At 43.0% G+C, this 21,986-nt stretch overlaps 1 protein-coding gene across 8 annotated transcripts in view; it reads left to right on the top strand.

Moving 5' to 3' along the window:
- TP63 (tumor protein p63) overlaps window positions 1-21,986 on the top strand; it is a 211,290-nt gene that overhangs the window by 168,816 nt on the left and 20,488 nt on the right. For all 8 annotated transcript variants that reach the window (XM_040428380.1, XM_040428373.1, XM_040428378.1 and 5 more), the window contains 2 exons: window positions 21,209-21,395; window positions 21,793-21,908. In XM_040428380.1, coding sequence (XP_040284314.1) covers window positions 21,209-21,395; window positions 21,793-21,908 — 303 coding nt within the window. The remainder of the gene's footprint in view (window positions 1-21,208; window positions 21,396-21,792; window positions 21,909-21,986) is intronic.

The following is a 21,986-nucleotide window of genomic DNA, read 5'->3' as shown; positions in this document are numbered from 1 at the left end:
GCAGTTAACTCCTCAGGTACCGCACCTAAGGGGTTAACTGCAGCGGATCGCAGCTCCCTGACATAGAGGTCGAGTGCCGGCTATTTGATTCCGGCACCCGCCTCCTGTATTTGTATTAACAGATCAGTTATCTTCATTGGTGGTGCAGTGGCCACAGCCCCTCCCCTCCTCCTCCTCCTCCTCCTATTGTCGGCAGCAGCAGCAGCACAGGGGGGAGGGAGAGACTCCTTCTCCACTGCGCTGCATCAGCTCCTGTGCCCCGCCGCTGTATTCAACGGCAGAGCTGCGGCGGCGGGTCTAGTCGCAAATGGCGACAAGGCTAAAAAGTCTTGTCGCCATTTGTAAATTCTAAGTCGCATTGGCGACCATTTTGGTCGCCATCTGGAGCCCTGTAATGGCCCCCTTCTGCATTATTATTACATATATATAATGGCCCCTCTGTATAATTATTATATATAATGACCCCCCAATATTAATATAATATATAATGGCCCCCTCCGTATTAGGATATATAATGGCCCATTATATATCCTAATATTACATGGGGCCATTATACAGAGGGGGGCATTATATATAATTACTAATAATAATAAAACTCTGCAGAGATGAGACGCAGCTGAAAGAAGGTGTCATGGCGGTCTTATCTCCGAATGAAATCGTTGAGGAAAGTCTACATCACAGGAGATGTCACTGGATGGATGAGGTATGTGGTGCTGTATTATACTGTATATTTTGTAGTGATGTATGTAATGTCCAAACACATATCGGTTTCACGGTAGGGTTGAGGGGTGGATTGAGAATTTGGCCCACCCTGCCGCATCCTGGCCCCAGACTTCAGGTCACACTGTATGTGTTATGAATTCTGGGGGCTCACACCCATCTACTGCATTATCTGTACTCAGAGAGTTATCACTGTGTGATCTGTGGTGTTACATAGGACTGCAGGTGACATCTATTACATTATCTGTACTCAGAGAGTTATCACTGTGTTATCTGTGGGGTTACATAGGACTGCTACATTATCTGTAAAAAGGGGCGTGTCCACAGGTTGGGGGGGGGGGGCGCAATACATGGCTTGCCCCAGGTGCTGGCAACCCACGCTACACCACTGCTTGCAGTCATACGTAACACTACAGAAAGCACAGTAATAACTCTCTGAGTACAGATAATGTAGTAGATGGGTGTGAGGACACAGAATTCAGAACACGCACAGTGTGACCTGAAGTCTGGGGCCAGGCTGCTACAGTGTGGGCCAAATTCTGTATCCACCCTCCCATCACTACAGAACGTACAGGGTAATACAGCGCCCCATACCTCTTACATCCAGTGACGTCTCTTGTAGATGTTCTCTTTCCTCATCTTCTCCTTTCAGACCTTTAGACCAGACACCATTTTTCGGCCATTTCTCGTCTCTGCAGTTTGACAACAAAAAATATCTTAGTTTACTACTTTTCAGTCATCCTCCCATCTTCTGGACCAATCATCCTACCACCCCCAATACTGTGCCGCTGTGCTCCCCAATACTATACTGCAGAAACAGATTAACCCGCTGATAATAGTAGTACCATGCAGATAGTGCCCTTCAATAATTATTGGCACACAGTGCCCTAAAATAACTGTGCCCAGCAAATAGTGCCCCTGACACTAATAGTGTAAACATAACGTAACCCAAAAATAATTGTGGTAAGCTGATACTGTGCCAAGGTGCCCCCACAGTAATAGTGCTCCCAAAAGTCCCACCAATAGTAATAATTCTCTGCCCCCAACATGTCCCCACTGTGCCACAGAAGTAATAATGCTCCCATAGTGCCCATACTACTAATCATGTTCCCCATAGACGCCCAGTAGTAATAATTCTCCTTTATAATGTGTGCCAGTGCAAAAAATACCCCCTTTTAATGCCCCCAGTTAAGATAATGTCCCCATAGTGCCCCCATAATGTGCCAGTATAAAATACCCCTATATAGTTCCCCCAGTAAATGCCCCCATAGTGCTCTTCTCCCCCCCTTCCTCCTAGTGCCCCCCATAATGTACCAGTATAAAATGCCCCAGTAGATGCCCTCAGTGTCCCCCATAATTTGCAAGTATAAAATAACCCTTCTTAGAGCCCCCGTAGATGACCCCATAGTACTCCTCTCCCCCCTTCCCCATAGTACCCACCATAATGTGTCCCAGTATAAAATGCCCCTATACAGAGCCCCCCCATATAAAATACTTCTTTGTGGCCTCAGTAGAAGCCCCCATAGTGTTCCTCTCCCCCTTCCCTCATAGTGCACCCCCATATAAGATGCCCCCATAGTACCCCCCAATAATGTGCCAGTAAAAAGTGCCCCCCAATAATGTGGCAGTAAGATGTGCCCCCCAATAATGTGGCAGTAAGAAGTACCCCCCAATAATGTGCCAGTAAGTGCCCCCCAATAATGTGCCAGTAAGTGCCCCCCAATCATGTGCCAGTAAGAAGTGCCCCTATAGATGCCCCCCAATCATGTGCCAGTAAGAAGTGCCCCCAATAATGTGCCAGTAAGAAGTGCCCCCCAATAATGTGCCAGTAAGAAGTGCCCCCCAATAATGTGCCAGTAAGAAGTGCCCCTATAGATGCCCCCCAATCATGTGCCAGTAAGAAGTGCCCCCACAGCGCCCCATAACTTCATTGCGCCGCCTGCAAAGGCCTCTGATAGGCTGCAGGCCTAGTGCCTGCAGCCTATCAGAAGAACGGGGAAGGGAGACGCCTCTCCCCTGCCCCACAGCATCCACCACAATGGAAGCGCTCATCTCCCTGTGCCCTGCCGCCGCCCCCCACTTGTCACTAGGGCCGTGCCGTCTGAGGTGATCGCCTCACCTCGCCTAATTGGCAGTGCGGCCCCGCTGGCGCCCCCTGCAATTTTGCGCCTTCGGCAACTACCCCCGGCCGGGCCCCACCACGCTACCACCACTGAGCCTAGGAAAGCATTCACCTGCTCTCCACCACTCTGTTCCAGAGCCAAGGGTCCAGTCCCGCTCCTTACTCTCCCCGTCGTTTATACTGCCAGACAGGGTATGTGCGCTGCTGCAGCCAATTACTGACCGTAGCGATGACATGTCTCCAAACTACCCATCACTGCTTGATCACATCCTGCTTGGGGATACGTCTCTGCTGAGGCAAGTAATTGTCTGCAGCAGCGAACGGTCATATACCCCAATATTTTAATATATTTAATACCTAATAAAGATTTTTTTTCTTTTTTTGATTTTTAACGTTACAGTCAGGCTTGTTAGTTCTTTGAAGCTCAACAACCCCTTTAGGCCTCATGCACACGCCCGTTGTTGTGTTCCGTTCCGCAAAATGGGGTTCCGTGATCCGTTTTTGTTTCCGTGTGTCTTCCTTTATTTTTTGAGGATCACCAGACATAAAAGAATGTAAAAAAAAAGTCTAAGTCAGGTTTGCCATGCAAATGATAGGAAAAAAACGGACACGCGGATGACAATCTTGTGTGCCTCCGCGTTTTTTCACGGTCCCATTGACTTGAATGGGTCCGCGAACCGTTTTCCGTGAAAAAAAATAGGACAGGTTATATTTTTTGGACGGACTGGAACCACGGATCACGGACACGGATGACAAAGTCAATGGGTCCGCAGAAAATCACGAAAAACGGACACGGAATAAAACAACGGTCGTGTGCATGAGGCCTTAAAGTGATGTTCAGAGCCCATGTGAGCTATTTACAGTGTAATCATTACAAAAAAAATGAAATAAAATCTGACTCCTAGTAGAAAGACACTTTGTAAAAAGATTTTGCATACAATAAATGGACAATCTTTTTAAATCCATGCAGTGATAGTGGACATTTCAAATTTTCGGACACTTCTTACAGTTAAAATTTGCATTTCCCAGGAAAAATAGAAATTCTGGATTATGTGTTTTTTTTTTTGGAATGCTGTGCTGTTCCTGTTATTCCTCCTAGATATGATGAATAAATTGGATGTTACAGGTAAGGTTACTTTCACACCTGCGTTAGGTGCGGATCCGTCTGGTATCTGCACAGACGGATCCGCACCTATAATGCAAACGCTTGTATCCGTTCAGAACGGATCCGTCTGCATTGCCATGAACAATGCAAACGGATAATGTTCATGATGATGCAAACGGATCAGTTTTGACTTACATTGAAAGTGAGAGGCGGATCCGTTTTCAATTGCACCATATTGTGTCAGTGAAAACGGATCCCTCCCCATTGACTTACATTGTAAGTCAGGACGGATCCGTTTGGCTCCGCATCGTCAGGCGAACATCAAAACGCTGCAAGCTGTGTTTTGGTGTCCTTCTCCAGAGCGGAATGGAGGCTGAACGGAGGCAAACTGATGCATTCTGAGCGGATCCTTATCCATTCAGAATGCATTGGGGCTAAGGCTACTTTCACACCTGTGTTAGGTGCGGATCCGTCTGGTATCTGCACAGACGGATCCGCACCTATAATGCAAACGCTTGTATCCGTTCAGAACGGATCCGTTTGCATTATTCTGTCCAAAAAAAGTCTAAGTCAAAACGGATCCGTCCTGACTTACATTGAAAGTCAATGGGGGACGGATCCGTTTTCAATTGCACCATATTGTGTCAGTGAAAACGGATCCGTCCCCATTGATTTACATTGTAAGTCAGGACGGATCCGTTTGACTCCGCATTGCCAGGCGGACACCAAAACGCTGCAAGCAGCGTTTTGGTGTCCGCATCCAGAGCGGAATGGAAGCTGAACGGAGCCAAACTGATGCATTCTGAGCGGATCCTTATCCATTCAGAATGCATTGGGGCTGAACTGATCCGTTTTGAACCGTTTGTGAGATCCCTGAAACGGATCTCACAGGCAGACCCAGAAACGCCAGTGTGAAAGTAGCACTACCTTGTTAAAGAGTTGTGTCCCTACACAGTCTCATTCTGTCCAATGGGTGCTGGCAGTGCCAGACTGTGAGGAACACCCCCCCACGCCTGGTAACATCCATTTGTCAATTTAATTGTATATTTCTATTAGGGATAAATGAGGAACAGCACAACAGAGTTTTAAGAAACAATGTTCCAGAATTGTTATATTGTGGGGAATACATTTTTTTACTAAAACAGAGACACATTAGTTCTCTAACCGGTCATTAAAACAGACCTGAATTGGCACCCACACTAATCTTTTAGGGTGCAAAGCCCTCTCCTAGCGCTTGCCCTTTTGGTCGCGAGCTACTTCTGACATGGTTCCTTGAATACAAAGGAGAACCTTCAGTTTAAAGTCCTAATAGCTGCTTAAAAGGGTCAAATTTCTACAGACAACTATACAGACCTGACGGGCTACTCATCTGCCAGGCTTGCAGGGGAAAAGAGCTGATCATTACATTTAATTGCCATATTGTAAATGAAGCCCCACCCTGCTTTACTATAGAAGATGCCACTGGAAGCCCGGATTAAAACTGCTTTCAGCATATAAAAATGAAATCACCGTGTGAAGACGAACAATAGACACATTCCAAAGCCGATGGCAATGTTCTCAGAGACTAGCGTTTATGGGCCAAGCAGAGACTACAGATTTATCATATAAAATCTTTCCCAATTTTGCTGAAAGTGGCAGATTATTGGATTACCGGATATGACAGAAGTTGGGGTTTTGTCTGTCTCATACTTTTGCTTCATAATCATTGTTAGAAAAAGCTTTTGCCGTGTATTTGCTTTTAGTTTTGCGTTTTTACGAGGGGAAGGATGTTATGTTTTTTCATCGGCGTTCTTTCATGTCAGCCTTGGCGATCAGACAGGTGGTCAGGACGGCTTTTAACTTGCCATAAAACAGAAGCACCTGGTTTCTTGTCTAATTTAGAGATTTACCACCTACCTGGAAGATCCTATCACTAGCGTCGATGCTGCTGTCATTTCTTTCACCCTGTGTTCCTCGTGACGTGTCACTGATGAAGTTCTGAGAGGCGTTGAGGCCACCCATGCATTTTATCATATTCCAGATTCATTAAGTGCTCTAGGGAAAGTTGAAGTAAAGATGTGTCTTTGTAGAGACTGTTCTTCCCAAACAGGGACAATTTGGAGCTATGATGGCATAATATAGTGATATTTTGAATGGTTCAACATGAGGTACATCAATAAATAAAGTCATACTCGCCTCACTAATCCTCCGCCATTCCTGTTCTGACTTGGCCTGGGTCCCCAAAGTTCTCTGTTCCCTGCTGCAGCCAATGCAATCCAGACACAGAGACAACACTGGCTGGAGCTGGTCAATGCCACCGCAGCCAGGGAAGCAGCAGTAGGCAAAATAGAGGTCTCTGGGTCTAACCCCTTTAATTGTAAGAACCCACCAAGGTGAGAAATGACAACGTTGAAGGCCTATTTGAGTATTTTTTCTAAAAATGAGTGACGACATGAGCACAACTCATACATATTTTTGAGCTCCTTTAGGAAAGTATTTTATTCGACTGTTATTAAAACCACTCCTCAGTTTTAGCTGAAGGCGAAGAATACAAAATGATGTGTTTGAGAGATGATTGTTCTTGCTTGGGACAAGATGCAGCTTGCAGAAGAACATCTGCAGCCAGCCCGTTCTGTATGAGATGGGGCCAAGACTTGTTTGTATCCTGCTGCCTGTCATAACACGCAGAGGGCAGAAAGAATACCTATACTTCTAGAGAAAAGAAATCATACAGTGCATATTGATTTATGTCTGCAAAATGAATGTGCAGTCCATTAGTCAATAGATTTGGCAATATCCACCGAGCTGTTTTTCTTTTCAGATAAGGTCATGTAGGTACGAGAAGTGAGGATTCAGAAGGTCAGGGGCGCTGTACAGTACTGCGTATAATACCATTTTACTCCAACAAAGCTGTTTAAGGGGTCCACCTTGTGTAGGTCTGTGTGGTGCCATCTTAAATTACGGGCAAAATATCGGAACGCTGTGCTAGGGAAAACACATTTAGCGCAATTATGCTTGCAATACTGATGGTGTGTATATACTTCGCCAATGAATGATTGCCTTTGGATACGTTTGAACTTACAGTGGAGCTCTGATGTGGAGACCTATTTAATTGCATCAGGGCCATTGCTACAGCTTCCATGTGTAGTCTATTGATAGAATACAGGCTGTATGGCGCAGCCGGGAATTTGATATTCCTAAAAATGGAAAAATCCAAATAATTTTACATTATTGTTTCTAATACAATAATATTTTAGCATGTCTAGCATTATAACTTACTTCAATTTATGATAGCCAATCAAAGGCTTCAGCGGCGACTTGTCTTCAGCCAGTGATTGGCTGCGTTGGCAGTCCAAGCCATTTCCATCATGTCGAGCCCAAGACCAGGTAGTGGAAAGGACTGGGGGATGACAGGTGGACAGCAGCGGCGGCATAATTAGTTATTTTGCCCAACCCCATTTTAATTAAAGCTATGCCCCCTATAAAGAGGTTTTCCGGGGCTGCCTATATTTAGGATAGGCCATCAATATCAGCACGGGCGTGACTCTATTTGTTCATGGCTGCGTCTGCTATTACAGCTCACTGCTGTGAATTTAAGAAAAGGTACACTGGTATTTAAATGATTGGCTAAAATAGACATTTCAGGAGAGGTGACAACTCGATTTTAAATTTATGAAATATCCTTTCCTCTTTATGAAAGATATTTGTGCTGTGTATTTTCGGCATCTACTTTATCAGATAATAGAACAGCTGAGTTTTTGCAGTCTTTGTAGAGTACATGAGTGGGCTGTAAGAAAAACCCTCTAAATGATGTCAGGTGTTTGTGTTTTGTTAACTTTACTCTATGTTGATTTTAAAGAAGTCATGCAACACATCTGGGCTTGGTACCATGTATTGTTCAGGTGGTTTTCTTTGCCATAGGCAAGTACTTGTGTTTGGCGGGCCCACCTACTTAATGCTGCCCCGTATTATTACTAGAAGTGTCTAGACAGATATAAGGAACCATAACAAGGGAGGAGCATTAAAAAGCATTTAAAAGTAAAAAAAAAACAATTGTTATGAAAAATTCCACAAACATTTTGTGGCCTGTAAGGGAGTCTTCTATTATACACATTATATAAAAAGATGAGCATGAATTACTGAGTCAAGTCATATCAACCTTTCATATGTAATTATAAGTTGGGATATAGTAAGAATGCTAAGAGCTTCACAGAGAACACTTGATGCCAAGAGCGAGTGAATAGAAATATTGTCCATGACCCCCTTAAGGGATAAAGCGTTCAGTTTTCTTTGTCTTTCAGATGCAACCCTCTACTATGGAAACATGGCACATTGAGTAGCAGCACTGGGGTCTTCTCAATCATCATTTTTCCTATTTTTCTATACCTTTTTATTACAGCCATAAAAATTAAAAAGCCAAAATCATCTAGACTACTTCACTCTCCTATTCACTGTTCTAAATGTGAGCACTGGTGACTACAGTAGGGGCATGAATGAAATACTGTGACTGTGTAGATGGGTGAGGTGTCTGCCCACATACATAATGTTTAATATTGGCCACTGTGGTATTTTATGCCAGCTGCACAGTTACCTATTTATCCTATTTATACTATGTATTTTAAGGCTGCATGCTGGATAGAATCAAAGATAAAGTGTATTTAGGGATATAGAGAATTTTAGTTAATTGAAGGGAAAGGTTCCTGTCAGGAGCCCACTGTAACAAATCAGCACTTCTATGTAAATTGTTATTAGTAGCTACCTGGTCGTGGCCTTTCTGCCCTACAAACACCTGGTAGGGTGCAATTGGCCCTACAGATACCTGCTACGAGGCAGTCGACCCTACAGATACCTGGTAGGGACACTCGATTCTATAAATATGTGATAAGGGAACAGTCGGCCCTACAGATACCTGGTAGGAGGCAGTCAACCCTTCAGATACCTGATAGGGGGCAGCCAGGCCTACAGATACTTGGTAGGGGCACTTGACCTACAGATATTTGGTAGGAGCACTCTGTCCTACAGATATCTGGTAGAGGCAGTCGGCTCTACAGATACCTGGTAAGTGGCAGTTGGTTCTACAGATACCTGGTAAGTGGCAGTTGGATCTACAGATACCTGGTAAGTGGCAGTTGGTTCTACAGATACCGTTACGTGGTAGGGGGCAGTTGACCATACCCTAGGAAATTATATTGTAGGTTAAAGGGAGCACAAGTCTGAATACAATCATTTGATAGTCCTGATATGGAACCAGGGGTTGCTTACGAGCTATGTAATTTCCTTGTTCCAGAACCATACATATTATCTTAGTGTGTAAAGCAAGACCTGTCGATAATGTTTTAATATTTAAAACTGGCCATACATCTTAGATAGTTGTCAGCCGAATGTCATGGTGGCAATTTATATTCCAAGAGCAAAAGGATTGAAATTCTGCCTCGACATTTGCCATTGGAGGGAACCTGGGGAGGCCCCTACACACATTAGATGGTTGCCGGTCCAAGCAGTAGAAGTGGCCAGCATCAACTTAATGGCTAGCTTTAGTAGGTTAGTATATAGTGTATTGTTCACAAAGTAATAATTATGTGTTTGTCTTCACTTTTACTTAATTTGTTTGGGCAGTGCCATGTAGCGTATGGATGAATATGTAAAACTGCAAATGTTTAATTGTGGAACAGTAAAAAATGTGAAGGCCAGATAAGCATGTCTGTGTGCGCGTAGCGCAGATCAGACAGATTTTGAAGACAAAGTTTGAAGACATGACGATACTTGTGAAATATGCAGAAGGCAAGACCAGAGGCGCCGTAAAGCTTGATTACTGTATAGAGCGCAGTTTGGACTTGCCTTTCTCCTGTGCCTACAGCATTATGTAGAAATTAGGACGCTGAGACTCGTTCCAAAAAGCTGCCTGATCAGACCTGCCCATGTTGGGAAAAGTGTTTGAAGTAAGCAAGGGAATTACTCACTCTATAATGATGCATTTTACTGGCAAAGATATTACTTTTATAGACTTATAGAATTGATATTATACTATGATAACTTATATAACAGACGGCAAGCTTGTAGCACCCTCTGCAGTATGCATAAATGAATTATTGTTATGTCCATGGGATAAAAAACATTGCATAATGCTCGATGTTGGCGCAAGTCAGTGTACCATATATATGTAAAGTTTGTTTTGACTGGTCAGACACGATTACTCCCAGAAGGAAGTGTGTAGTCACACAAAAATCCTTCCGGAAACTAAGACGTATTAGGTTGTGGATTATGTTCCATTGTGCAACTGATCTTAGATCTTCTTCCTTCTTGTTTGTTTTTTCATATACGTATGTTCATAGAGCCATGCTTTGAAAGTTAGTAAGATGCATTTAAAAAGAAACTAATCTTTTATGTGGCGAACAAATACATTTGGACTAAGGTACCAGTATCATGGTAACTGTCCCATAGCAGACTTCACTATGTTGAAGAATGAATTTTATATTTTTTTTTTAAAAAAACCTTCAGAGCTATATTCTGAATTCTGCCTATTTCCTGTCACTAGAGAGGAGTGTATTATATTAGATCACATGAATGACAGGAGACACTCTCTTAAATGGAACCTGTCACATTGAACATGGTATTTGAGCTGAAGGCCACATGTTATAGAGCAGGAGGAGCTGGGAAGACTGATATATAGTTTATGGGAAAAGATTCAGTAAAACTTGTATTTCAATCATTAAAATCCCTGCTCGTTCTGGACTTTGAAGTCAAGGAGGCTCCTATCAGTGGCAGCTATCTCTGCATACACAGTCATAGAGGGAAGGATGTCAGTCACTGATAGGACCGGCTCCTTGACTTCAAAGCCCAAAATGAACAGTAATTTAAATGTATAAAATACATAACTGAATCTTTTCTGATAAAACTGTATATCAATCTGCTCAGCTCCTCCTGCTCTATAACTCGCTGCCTGCAGCTTACATTGCATTTTCATAGTGACAGGTTCCCTTTAACAATGCTACAGATACACTAAAGCAAAATTTTGGTAATGTACTTAACTTTTTAGTGTACGGCCACACGTTCAGGTTTCCTGATGCAGTTTTGGAAGCCAAAACCAGGGATAAATTGAGGGATAAGAGAAGTCCTATCTGTCCTTTATACTTACTCTCCTTTTATGGTCCACTCCTTACTCCTCATCCTTACTTTTAGATTGCATCTGTTTGTCTAGAATCATGATTTCTGTACACAGTTCCTACTTGCGTTAGTTCTTTTCCGGCAGGCTTTGTTGCATTTTGTGGTCTAAAATCTCATAGTATTCTGCACCATTCTATCCAGTAAAGTATTTTAGTGTCCACATAGGGCCGGTAAGCCTTCATCATTTTCAATGTTTAGGTACAATGGGACAACTTTAATATCTTCATTAGAAATACATAGATCTCTGACGGTCTATATTGAGCTATCTTTAATAAACCTTTTTGGGTTTTAGACTAGTTCCTCTTGTATTCACACATTGACCCTGGCCTATTCTGTACAGTTCTCCCTGTGGACATTAAATGGTATTCCTTGGTAGTGTGCTAGATCTAACCCAGACACTACTGACTCACTTTAAAGGTTAGACTCCAGACTGACAACTCTTCCCTTGAGTAATCCATTATAAATGGATCCACTACATTTATCTATGATTACTACATTTGTCTTTAATAAGAGGGAAAGGTTTATGAGGACTTTCTTCTTACAATACACCTGAAGCAGAAACAAGTGTCTTAATTGTGGCATCAGCCTTGGTCTCGGGTTCCCAGCCTATGATGTCTGTACAACTGTTTGATCTTTGAAAATTATACTATGCTCTTTTGAGCATTACTAAAGTGCCAGTCTACACGCTTTTAGCTGCCCCTTTAATTGAAGCTGGAAGTTATCATAAGAAAAGGATAGCATGTGCGCTAGCCCTCGATAAATAATAACTTTAAATGCGCATCATTATCAAGGGTATAATAACTATCAGAAATAACAGAGGTCCACCCCATGAAATGCACAAAGGTAATGGGATAAATGTATGAAAACCGTCTACGGCTGTGTTCAAGTCAGGTTTTTGTCCTACGTTTAACAGCCACACAGGACATACATGTTAAACGGATGCTGAGCAGTAGCATCCATTACCATGGGGTTCCATTGTAAAAAAATGTTTGTGTTTTTTTTTTTTTGGGGGGGGGGGGGGGGACTCTGCAGGATGCTTTTGAAAAAAATTTCTCCATGTGTATGTTAAATGTGGGACAAAATGGTGAGCAATATTAGCTCAGAAGCATATTTATATTGGAGCACACATTCGTACGAAGGTTCATTTCAGATAATTCTCGACCCAATTTAAAGGACTCTACCCCAGGGTAAAAATTACTGCTGGTTACTATATACTTGGTGATTCTGTGCATTTCTCAACTTATTCAGGAGTGCCTGTTTATATATGGCGCTTGTAGAGCAGTACTGTAGGGAAAATTAGGCTAAAACTTAAGACAGATAGCCTTGCGCTCACCTTATATGGTTGCGTGTTATCATGGGTGGACTAGCAATTTCCCGGTGGGCCAATGCCCGGGGGGCCGCCCAAGTCCTCCTCTTGGCCGCCAGCCAGGTACAAAAAGATCTGATGCTCTCAGTATTAATTAATGTAGGCAGTATTTTGTGCTGTGGTATTTGGTTCTTCTGGGGCGGTAACTTGTTCTGCACTTTGGTCTTGCTGGCCCTGTCTACTTCTGTTGCCCCACCTTCTGTTAACTGACCCGTCTACAACTTGGGGCCACTTTTAGTTGTTTTTCCAGAGCCTCTTTAAGTTCCCAGTCCACCCCTGCATATTATTAGATACAACCCCATTAACCACTCATAGGACACAACTACTCAGACGTCCCTGCTTGGCCCTGGATCCAATGGGATCCTTGCAGTCTTTTTCTCCAGAAGTCACATTTTAGGGCTTTTCCTGTAGGGTTGATGTCAGACTTTTATGTTGTCCCAAAGTGGAAAGAATCAATAAAATAGGATACAGTTCTTATGATGATAACCAACACATTTTAATGCTGACCTCGGGTCTTTTTAAGTACAAATTTGCATGTAAAAAATAATAAAGCGCAGATCATTTTCTGTGGATTCAACACCATTTTTATTCAGCAGTGTATTAGTGAGATTCGGCAAAATCTTATCCACTTCCCTTCTACTGTAATAATCTGCTGAATTTTCTGCCTGCAAAATCCAGGCGTAAATCTGCAGTGTATCACACTGTGTGAGCATGCCTTAAAGGGGTTGTGCACATTTGGAGGTGTTTTTGTCAACTCCCCGCCACACACAAACGCACTTACCGGGCAGACCTATGAAGAGAAGCATACTTACCTGCTTCCCAATGCTGGCTGTCGTCTCCTGCGCTCTCTGGCCCCGGCTGCTTGGGTCCTTGGATGTAAACTTCCGGTTAGAACCAGTTTGTCATAACACAAGAGGAGCAGGTCAGCGATTGGCTGCAGCGGTGTCAAAACACAATTTTACATCCAAGAACCCAAACAGAGCAGCTGTGGACAGAGAACACTTGAGTCGGCAGCCAGCATTGAGAAACTGGTAATTATGCTTCCCCTCGCAGGTCTGCCCAGGTAGGGTGGGGGGCAGTGGGTTACAACCCCCCTCCTCAAACGTGCACAACCCCTTTAAACATCCGTGGCTCTTTAGAGTTTCAAAGTGACCATTTTTGCATATTAGACATATCAACTTCCTTTCTTGTAATGTAAGAAGTAAGATGCCTCCAAATTTTGTAAAATAAGAGGTGATTTCACCAACACAGGTTCTCCAAGCCAGTTTGGTCCTTCTCCCGCAGACTGCAGCGGTGATGTCCAGGTATACGTCACATGGCCGCTGCAGCCAATCCCTGCCCTCAGCGTTGTACAGCATGAGACAGAGAATGAAGTGAGTATGTAATCACTTTTTATTTTACAGCATTTGGGGGCATTGCGCATATTTTTAATTATCTCAGACAAGCTCTATAAAGATCTGTTCACGTCATGCCTCATGTAAGAATGAGCTGACTACAATGCAGCAGTCCATAGACAGCATGGAGCAGCGCACAGAATAATCTTTGTACTTTTATGTGATATCCAAGTGTCTCCAAAGAGCTTATTCCTTTTCACTCGTACCCTTCCTCTGTTTATTTAGTTGCTTGGCAGTGATGTAACAAGCATAGCCGACTGTATTATGCATTCCTCTTGCTTAATGGACTGAATGGTTTGCCTTTTCAAACACTCCTTTTCTTCCTCCGTTCTGTCCATATATATGTAGCCTCAAGGCATACATGCCAGAGAAGCTGAAGTATGCAGTTCCCTCCCTCCAGCCTCTTTCTTTTTAATTTCTGTGTAAACTGAACTATGTTTGACTAGAGGTAGTTATCAGGTTTTTCTTATTATTCTTTCTTTTCATTTCTACTGGGGCAGCGTGGCTGGAACGTGGCCCAAAACCTCAGGGTGAGGCATAGCCCCCAGGGCAGTCAGCCAGGCAGGAGGTGCTGCAATTACAGGCACACGACAGCCCTATCCCTCCCTCCAACTCCCACTGAGATGATATTGAGCAACCAAGTGGTGATACTCCTTTTCTTAGGAACATCTGCCTATATAGTACTAATATATGTATTGGTACTACAGTTGTAGTATTTCTTAGTGGTGCACTTTTTACTATTCCTACCACACAGCAACTAGCAGGGTGATCTCTATGAGAGAGATGGGGAAAGGAACCTACTTACTCTTCATTCATTGAGAGCTGGGATTTTGTAAAAGTATGCCTTGCTCTCGGCACCATGCATTCATTGGAATCCCTTAAGACTAAATATGCGCACAGTAGACAACAATGTACTGATTTGCTCAAACTGTGCCCGAGGGTATAGCTCTTCACCTTAGCCTAATCATGGTGAAATTAAGGGAGTGTTTACCACATACAGCATAGAGATGTACTGCTCTCAGATTCTGCCTGGAGGGCCCATATAGTCAGTGGGACATTGCAGGGTGGGGCTAGTCTGCAACCTTCCAAGCGGTTTAGGAGGGGGACCTCACCTGTCTGATGTCAACACCTCTGGGTGCGGCCAGGTTGGAATGTGCCGCTCCCAGCGCTGGCTGCCCAAGTCATTAATCTGCTTTGACTGACAGGTGGCAGGAGGCAGCATCTGAACTGGAGGCCTGCACTGCAGGAATACTGTGTACACTGAATAAACACCTCTTCATCCACATTGTAGGACTATTCATCACTCCATTGACCATTTCAACGTAATGTTGAAGTAGTTATTTAAGCAAATATTTTTTGCATTGAATACTTCAGCAGAAAATGCGCCGCAGACGGGTTCAAAAGCCTAAAATAAGTGATAGAAGGTGTCCTGTCTCTTTCGTGTATACCCCTTCCATTCATCCATCAGGATACTAATTGATAAAGCAAAAGTTACCTCCCTCTCCTCTTACATGGAGGGCCTTTATACTTTGTATGAGGTTGTCTTTGTGCTCAGCTTCCAGCAGCATTGATTTTGAGAACTATTGACAGAATGAAGAAAAAATATATTCAGTCTGAAAATGTGTACATCAACAAATATTTGACATAGTAACAGTTTGTAAGGCTGAAAAAAAGACATCCGTCCATCCAGTTCATCCTGTTATCCTGTAAAGTTGATCCAGGAGAAGGCAAAAAAAATCTCATGAGGTAGAAGCCAATTTCCTCATTTATTGGGAAAAAAATACTTATTGACTTTTTATGGATTTGATCTTGATTCCGTAAAGAGTAAAGGAGGAACAGATTCAATATTGTCCCTAAGGGGTTTATTACTAGGGATGAGCAAATTTCCTAAAATTCAGGTCCAATTTAGTCAATCGATCAGAGTCGATGAACTCCTAATAAATTTGGTCCAAATTGAAAGTCCCCAATGCATGGTAGTCGTTGGTAACAAACACCCTGTTTAATAATGTACTGTAGGATTTTTTTTTTAATTCGAAAGAGGGATCCAAAAATTATCCCTTTTTGGTGGAAGATGCCTCCTTCTCTGTCATCTGTTCTGAAAGATAGCCACCACTATTTTCTTCATTTTATGCTTTATAAGTCCCAAAAAATTCTGATTTGTTGGAAACCAAAGTTTTGGGGAAATTTTAAATAAATCTCTTTAGTTGTTTTTTAGGAGTTCTCTGCTTTGGACAATCCTGGCTTGTTAGATGCACTCCTATCGCAATAAGACCTCTTGCACATGAACATTGTGTGCCCGTGGCCGTATTGCGGCCTGCATACAGCGGGTCCGCAATAGACGGGCACTAGCCCGTGTGCACTCTGCATCACGGATGCAGACCCGTTCACTTGCATGGGTCCGCAATCACGGAGATGCGGAACGGAAGCACGGATTGGAAACCCACGGAAGCACTACGGAGTGCTTCCGTGGTGTTTCTGTCCGTGCCTCCGCACCGCAAAAAAATTTTTTATTTTTTTTTGTGCTGCGGACAGATTATGGACCCATTCAAGTTGAATGGGTCTCGATCCATCCCAGCCGCCGCACTGATGTTGCCCGCAATTTGGGGTCCCCAGTGCACGGAACGGATGCACAACGATTGTGCACCACATTCCAAGCAAATCTGCAGCACCATCACAGGGGAAATGAAGCACTACACAAGGTCATTCATATCTCTAGATTATCTGTGTGATGCAGAACAGGACAGGTCTTCCAAAGTCAATGTCACTCTATGTAACTGCTCTCCATGCTGACCAAGAGATGAGGTTTCTCAGAATGCCTAGGGCAGTGATGGCGAACCTTTTACAGACTGAGTGCCCAAACTGTAACCCAAAACCCACTTATTTATCGCAAAGTGCCAACACGGCAATTTACCCTGAATACTACAGTCCAATATACAGTAGTAAATCTTCCATGTAGTTTATCATTTAGCTATAATAGCCTGCCTACGTTCAGTGCACTGCCTGTGCTGTTCATAGTGCACCCAGCGCTGATGAATGGCAGGAAAAGTCTAAGGCATATTGGTACACCATAGACTTTTCCTAGGGTGTGGGTGCCCACAGAAAGGGCTCTGAGTGGCGCCTCTGGCACCCGTGCCATAGGTTTGCCATCACTGGCCTAGGGTGTATGAAAAGTTTTTTTTTTTTTACTGGACAAGCCTTTAAATTGACGGTTAAGAAAGAGTAATGTAGACCATTTCAGATGTTTGTCTAGTACTAGTGGTATGACCAGTCCCATTTGCTGTGATTTAAGGATCCTATCACTTAAATCACTCCCAAAGATGATGTCCAAAAGATTGATACAACAGTTTAGCTTCTGGAAAGACTTGGCGTGGTAGCAGAGGCCCAAAATCCGGCCACTATTCTAAGAAAAGATGTTGCCAACATTCATCTTCCCAGATGTTATTATTCAATGAAACAGGTGATCTGATTGGTGTAGGACTAATTCATTGTCACCCTAGCCACCCTAAAAGCAGAATATTTGGCTGAGGTACCTACATGAGAAGATCTATTTCATACCTGGAAAGATATTACAAAATGCATTTTTTTAAGAAAGCAGACAGGTGTCTGGTGTTAGAAACAGGCAGGCATGTACATTGTCTTCGATGTACTCAGAAGGCAGGTGGCGGTAGGGTCATGTTCATTGGAATGTTCTTTTCAAACGTGTTATTATTAATGTACCCGAATCTGCCATTGTTCTCCTGATGTGCCTACCCGAAGCCTGCCTATTAAAACATGACATTGCAGGTGAACCTGAAAACAAGGAGCTGAATAGGAATGGCATGCCAGGTAACCTGATCCCGGATTGCAGCAATAAGAGTACTGGATATCACTTGCAAGACATATTTCTCCAGGCTACATTTTTCACTGTTTGTTCTTATTTACCAGTGCATACGGAATCATTGGACGGGTGCTGCCATGGGTATTTACAGGCTTTTAAACTGGATTAGGTTAGGTCAGCAGGTATGGTTGAAATACAAATACACTTTCAAGGTGATTAGGGTATTGCAACTGTATGGAAAGTCAGGCAAACATCACCTTTCTGTACCTGCTATTTAGATACAAGAGCAAATGTTGTTCCAGATATATATCTATAGACAGAGAAAATATGTCTTCTGTTTGCTCTGCAGGTAGTCCGCCATCATGGGTGCCTGCCCCTTTTATGCTGCTTTCTGTAGCCCCATGAATATTGTTGCTTGTTTTCTTTTTACTTCGTATTAAATATAGTAGAGATGCTGATCAGCCACGTGGCGGATATGTAGTGTGACAGATAACACTCATTTCCAGGAGCTGAATGACAGGTAGAGCTTTTCATGCACAGGTACTTAACACAAGAGCTTGCTTCTACGACTTTTCTACAAGAACAAGTATTGACATATGAACTGAATCCGCTCTATGTATATAATGTTACATAGTATAATAATAATTTATAATAAACCGGTATTCATTTCTGTGGCTTCGTGATTGTGATAAAATGTATATGCAAGCGGTTAATCTGCCTTTTCCTTAAAGGGGTGGTCCACTTTCTGGTTATTGCTGACCAATGTGCTCTTGAAATGATTACATGACACTTACTAATATAGCCTTTATTGAAATTCTGCACCATTTTCTATATTTCATAAGGTATCCCCCTTATTTACAAAATCTTTTCTGATGTCCTCATAGAGGTCCTGTCCTTAAGATGGCGCTGATGGAAGGTCATGTGACCAGGAAAATCATCTCCATGTGATGTCTCCTCCATTCAAACACTGCACCTGCACTAAACTCCCAACAGAACCAAGTGCAGATGGTAGGTGCAGTGTATGTGAATGGAGGAGACATCACATGGAGGTGATTTGTCTGGTCACATGACCCTCCATCAGCAGCCATGTTATGGACAGGACCTCTGTGTGGACAGCACAAAAGTCTTGGCAAACATTGGGGCATATCTTATGAAATATAGAAAATGGTGCCGAATGTCAACCAAGGTTATATTAGTAATTGTCATCAAATCATCTCAAAAACACATTGGTCAACAGTAACCAGAAAGCGGACAGCCCCTTTAATTTAAGGGTTTTCCAGGATTAGAAAAACATGGCTATTTTCTTCCAAAAGCAGCACCACCCCTGTCCATGGGTCGCACCTGGTATTACAGCTTGGCTCCATTGAAGAGCTTCAGCACCGCACACAAGCTGTGGACAGGGGTGCTGTTTTTGGAAGAAAGCAGCCAGGTTTTTCTAATCTTGGACAACCCCTTTAACCTTCCCTGCCGCATTCATAGATATAGCTGACAGATCTTCCTCCTCCCCAGCTGCAGTCTGTGTATTCTGTCTTCTCTCGTAGTTTCCAAGCCTTCTTGGTCAGTTTTAATCTGTAGAGAAACCCAGAAGTAAAACCGGCCAAACACATGAGATGACCCCCTGCCTTACACATTATGGGCAGGTTCGGGGAACATACATCTAATGGCCAGCTTTAGTGTTCAATGTCCCTGCAGAACAGCGACAGGAAAGATGAAGCATTTCACAGTTCCCATTTGAGTCAGTGGGTTAAGGAATAATGATAAGATAAGGAACCTAAAACGGAGACATCCCCCCCTCTATTAACTTAGAATTCCTTTATTGGGTATATGAAAAAGAGGTTTCTTAACTAGACAATGGGGGACATTCACTTTGTTCCTGTATACCAGAAACTGGCATAAAAATGTCACAAATGTAGGTGCAAGTGTTGTTTCTACACCCGTTTATGAAACAGGGGAGTAGTGTGGGCCCTTGCACATTCACCATCATTTATGCCAATTTACTGGCTTAAATGATGATTCAAATTTCCTTCAGCTACCATGTGGAGTAGCTGTCATTCCAGGCACACGGGTGGCAGAGGATGTGCTCAATTCATGACGCTGCACGCGCACATTGTCAGAAACTAAGCACATCCTCCAGTGTTAGGAGGAATACTAAAGACCACCGTAAAAGGCCAGTCGTTGATAAATGACCTTCAATGTCTTTAGGACCTCTAGGTCAGGGATGTCCGACATGCAGCCCTCCAGCTGTTGAAAAACTACAACTCCCACCATGCCCTGCTGTAGGCTGTCCGGGCATGCTGGGAGTTGTAGTTTTGGAGGGCCGCAGGTTGGGCATTCCTGCTCTAGGTTAGCCAGCACACTTCAGTAAACATGGTGAAATGGTTTCCACAGTCATGCCTTGTGTATTAGCATGTTTTTTTTAATTTAATTTAATTTGGTGTTTACTCCTAATGCAGTTCTTTTCTCGAGTTTCCAAGAAGAAAGTAAAAAGAATGTGTTTTGCAATGTGGATTTTAAAATGTCTTTCTCTCCTGGCAGTGGTTGGTATATCCGCAGGCTACTTAAAGCAATTATGTTTTAATCCTCTGCCTGAGGGCATGAGACAAATGCGCAGTGTCTACCAGCAAAGTCTGAGAGATATGGAATAAGGGCTAACGGACACCAGGAATACTATGGTTCTAGTGTTGTGCAAAACAAAAACTCCTATCCAACTTTGCTTCACTTCCAAAAGAGATATGTTTTATATAGAATCCGGCATTCCTTAGCTCTGATGGGTTCGTGCTGCTGCGGCACCCTTATTCCAGTACCTTTGCTTGGAAGGTGTAACAGCCTATACGGTAGTACACCGTCTTTTATGCTGTTACTTCTGTATCAAAAATGAACTAGTAAATATTCTTTAGTTAAGCCGCCAGTGTAATCCTGTTAGTGCTGCGCCCTACCAACACCTGGTTACATGACAATACGGTTTCCCATTGCTCATCTGTTTGTTTTGCCGGCTTATGTAGTTGAAAATGGTGTTAATCTTCTTGCTGATAATTTTATGATCTCATGGATATGGTGAATTACAATCTGAATGTCTGATGTACATAACAAGGCAGGTTTAGGGATTAAGTGCTGCCACACCTATAGTGGGCACAGTGGCAGAAGTACTTGGTACAGATAAGGGTGGGTCCACATCATGTTTTATGCCACCGTTTGACATATACGTTACAAAAAAAAAAAGGTATAAAAACACAGCATACCATGTCCTTGTATCCTGCACAGTCCAGTTGAAAAATGTATAAATTTTTCACAATGGTAAAAAAAAAGTATATATATATATTTTTTTTTTACAATGGAACTCTACGGTTAATGGATGCCACTGTATGGCATCAGTCTGAGGCATCTGGTTAACGTATACGTTTTTGTATACGTTAAAAGGATGGGAAAAACGTGATGTGAACCCACCCTAACTCACACCTTCTTGTACCCTTTGAAATGTGTTTTCTTGAAGAATGCTGAATGCTTGAATTTAGCAGTAATTCTCAATGTTGTTGTCTTTCAGTATTCTACAGATCTGAAGAAGCTCTACTGCCAAATTGCCAAGACTTGTCCAATTCAGATCAAAGTGATGACTCCACCGCCACAAGGAGCCGTTATAAGGGCAATGCCAGTCTACAAGAAGGCCGAACACGTCACAGAAGTTGTAAAACGTTGCCCGAACCATGAGCTCAGTCGAGAGTTTAATGAGGGTATGATAGCAAAAAAAAATTCCATACTGTAGTTTATAGCCAAAGGGATTATCCCACTGAAAGTATTTTATCACCTAGCCCCAGGTTAGGTTGCGAGGGGTTTGATCATATGGATTCCACAGTCCCCGATTGCCCTCTATGAACTGTGTGGAAGTGCAGATGTTGGTCCATAGCTACCTTCGCTTCTCTGGGAGTGATGTACACAGAAGTGTATGGAGCGGGGGGCTGATCACTACTGCTCCAGCCACATTCACTTCAATGTAACTGGGGTGCAATACCAGACACAACCGATAGCCCTTTTTTCTAGTCCTGGAAACACCTTTAGGGCACTACTTGAGCTAAGACATTCAGTAAAGTTATAGAATGACAACGCTTTTGTGCATTCTTTGATTTGTAGGTCAAATGGCACCTGCCAGTCACCTCATAAGAGTGGAGGGACACAGCCATGCACAGTATGTGGAAGATCCAATTACTGGGAGACAGAGTGTTCTGGTGCCATATGAGCCTCCACAGGTAAGAAGTGGTGGCATTTGGCATAGCTTTTGCATTTCAATAGAATGCACTCTAAACAGACAGGAGCTTCTCATAATT

Source organism: Bufo bufo, chromosome 4 (genome assembly GCF_905171765.1).
Source record: "Bufo bufo chromosome 4, aBufBuf1.1, whole genome shotgun sequence".
NCBI lineage: Eukaryota > Metazoa > Chordata > Amphibia > Anura > Bufonidae > Bufo > Bufo bufo.
Note: the sequence above shows the minus strand (reverse complement) of the source record. Positions and strands in the feature narration are given on the sequence as shown.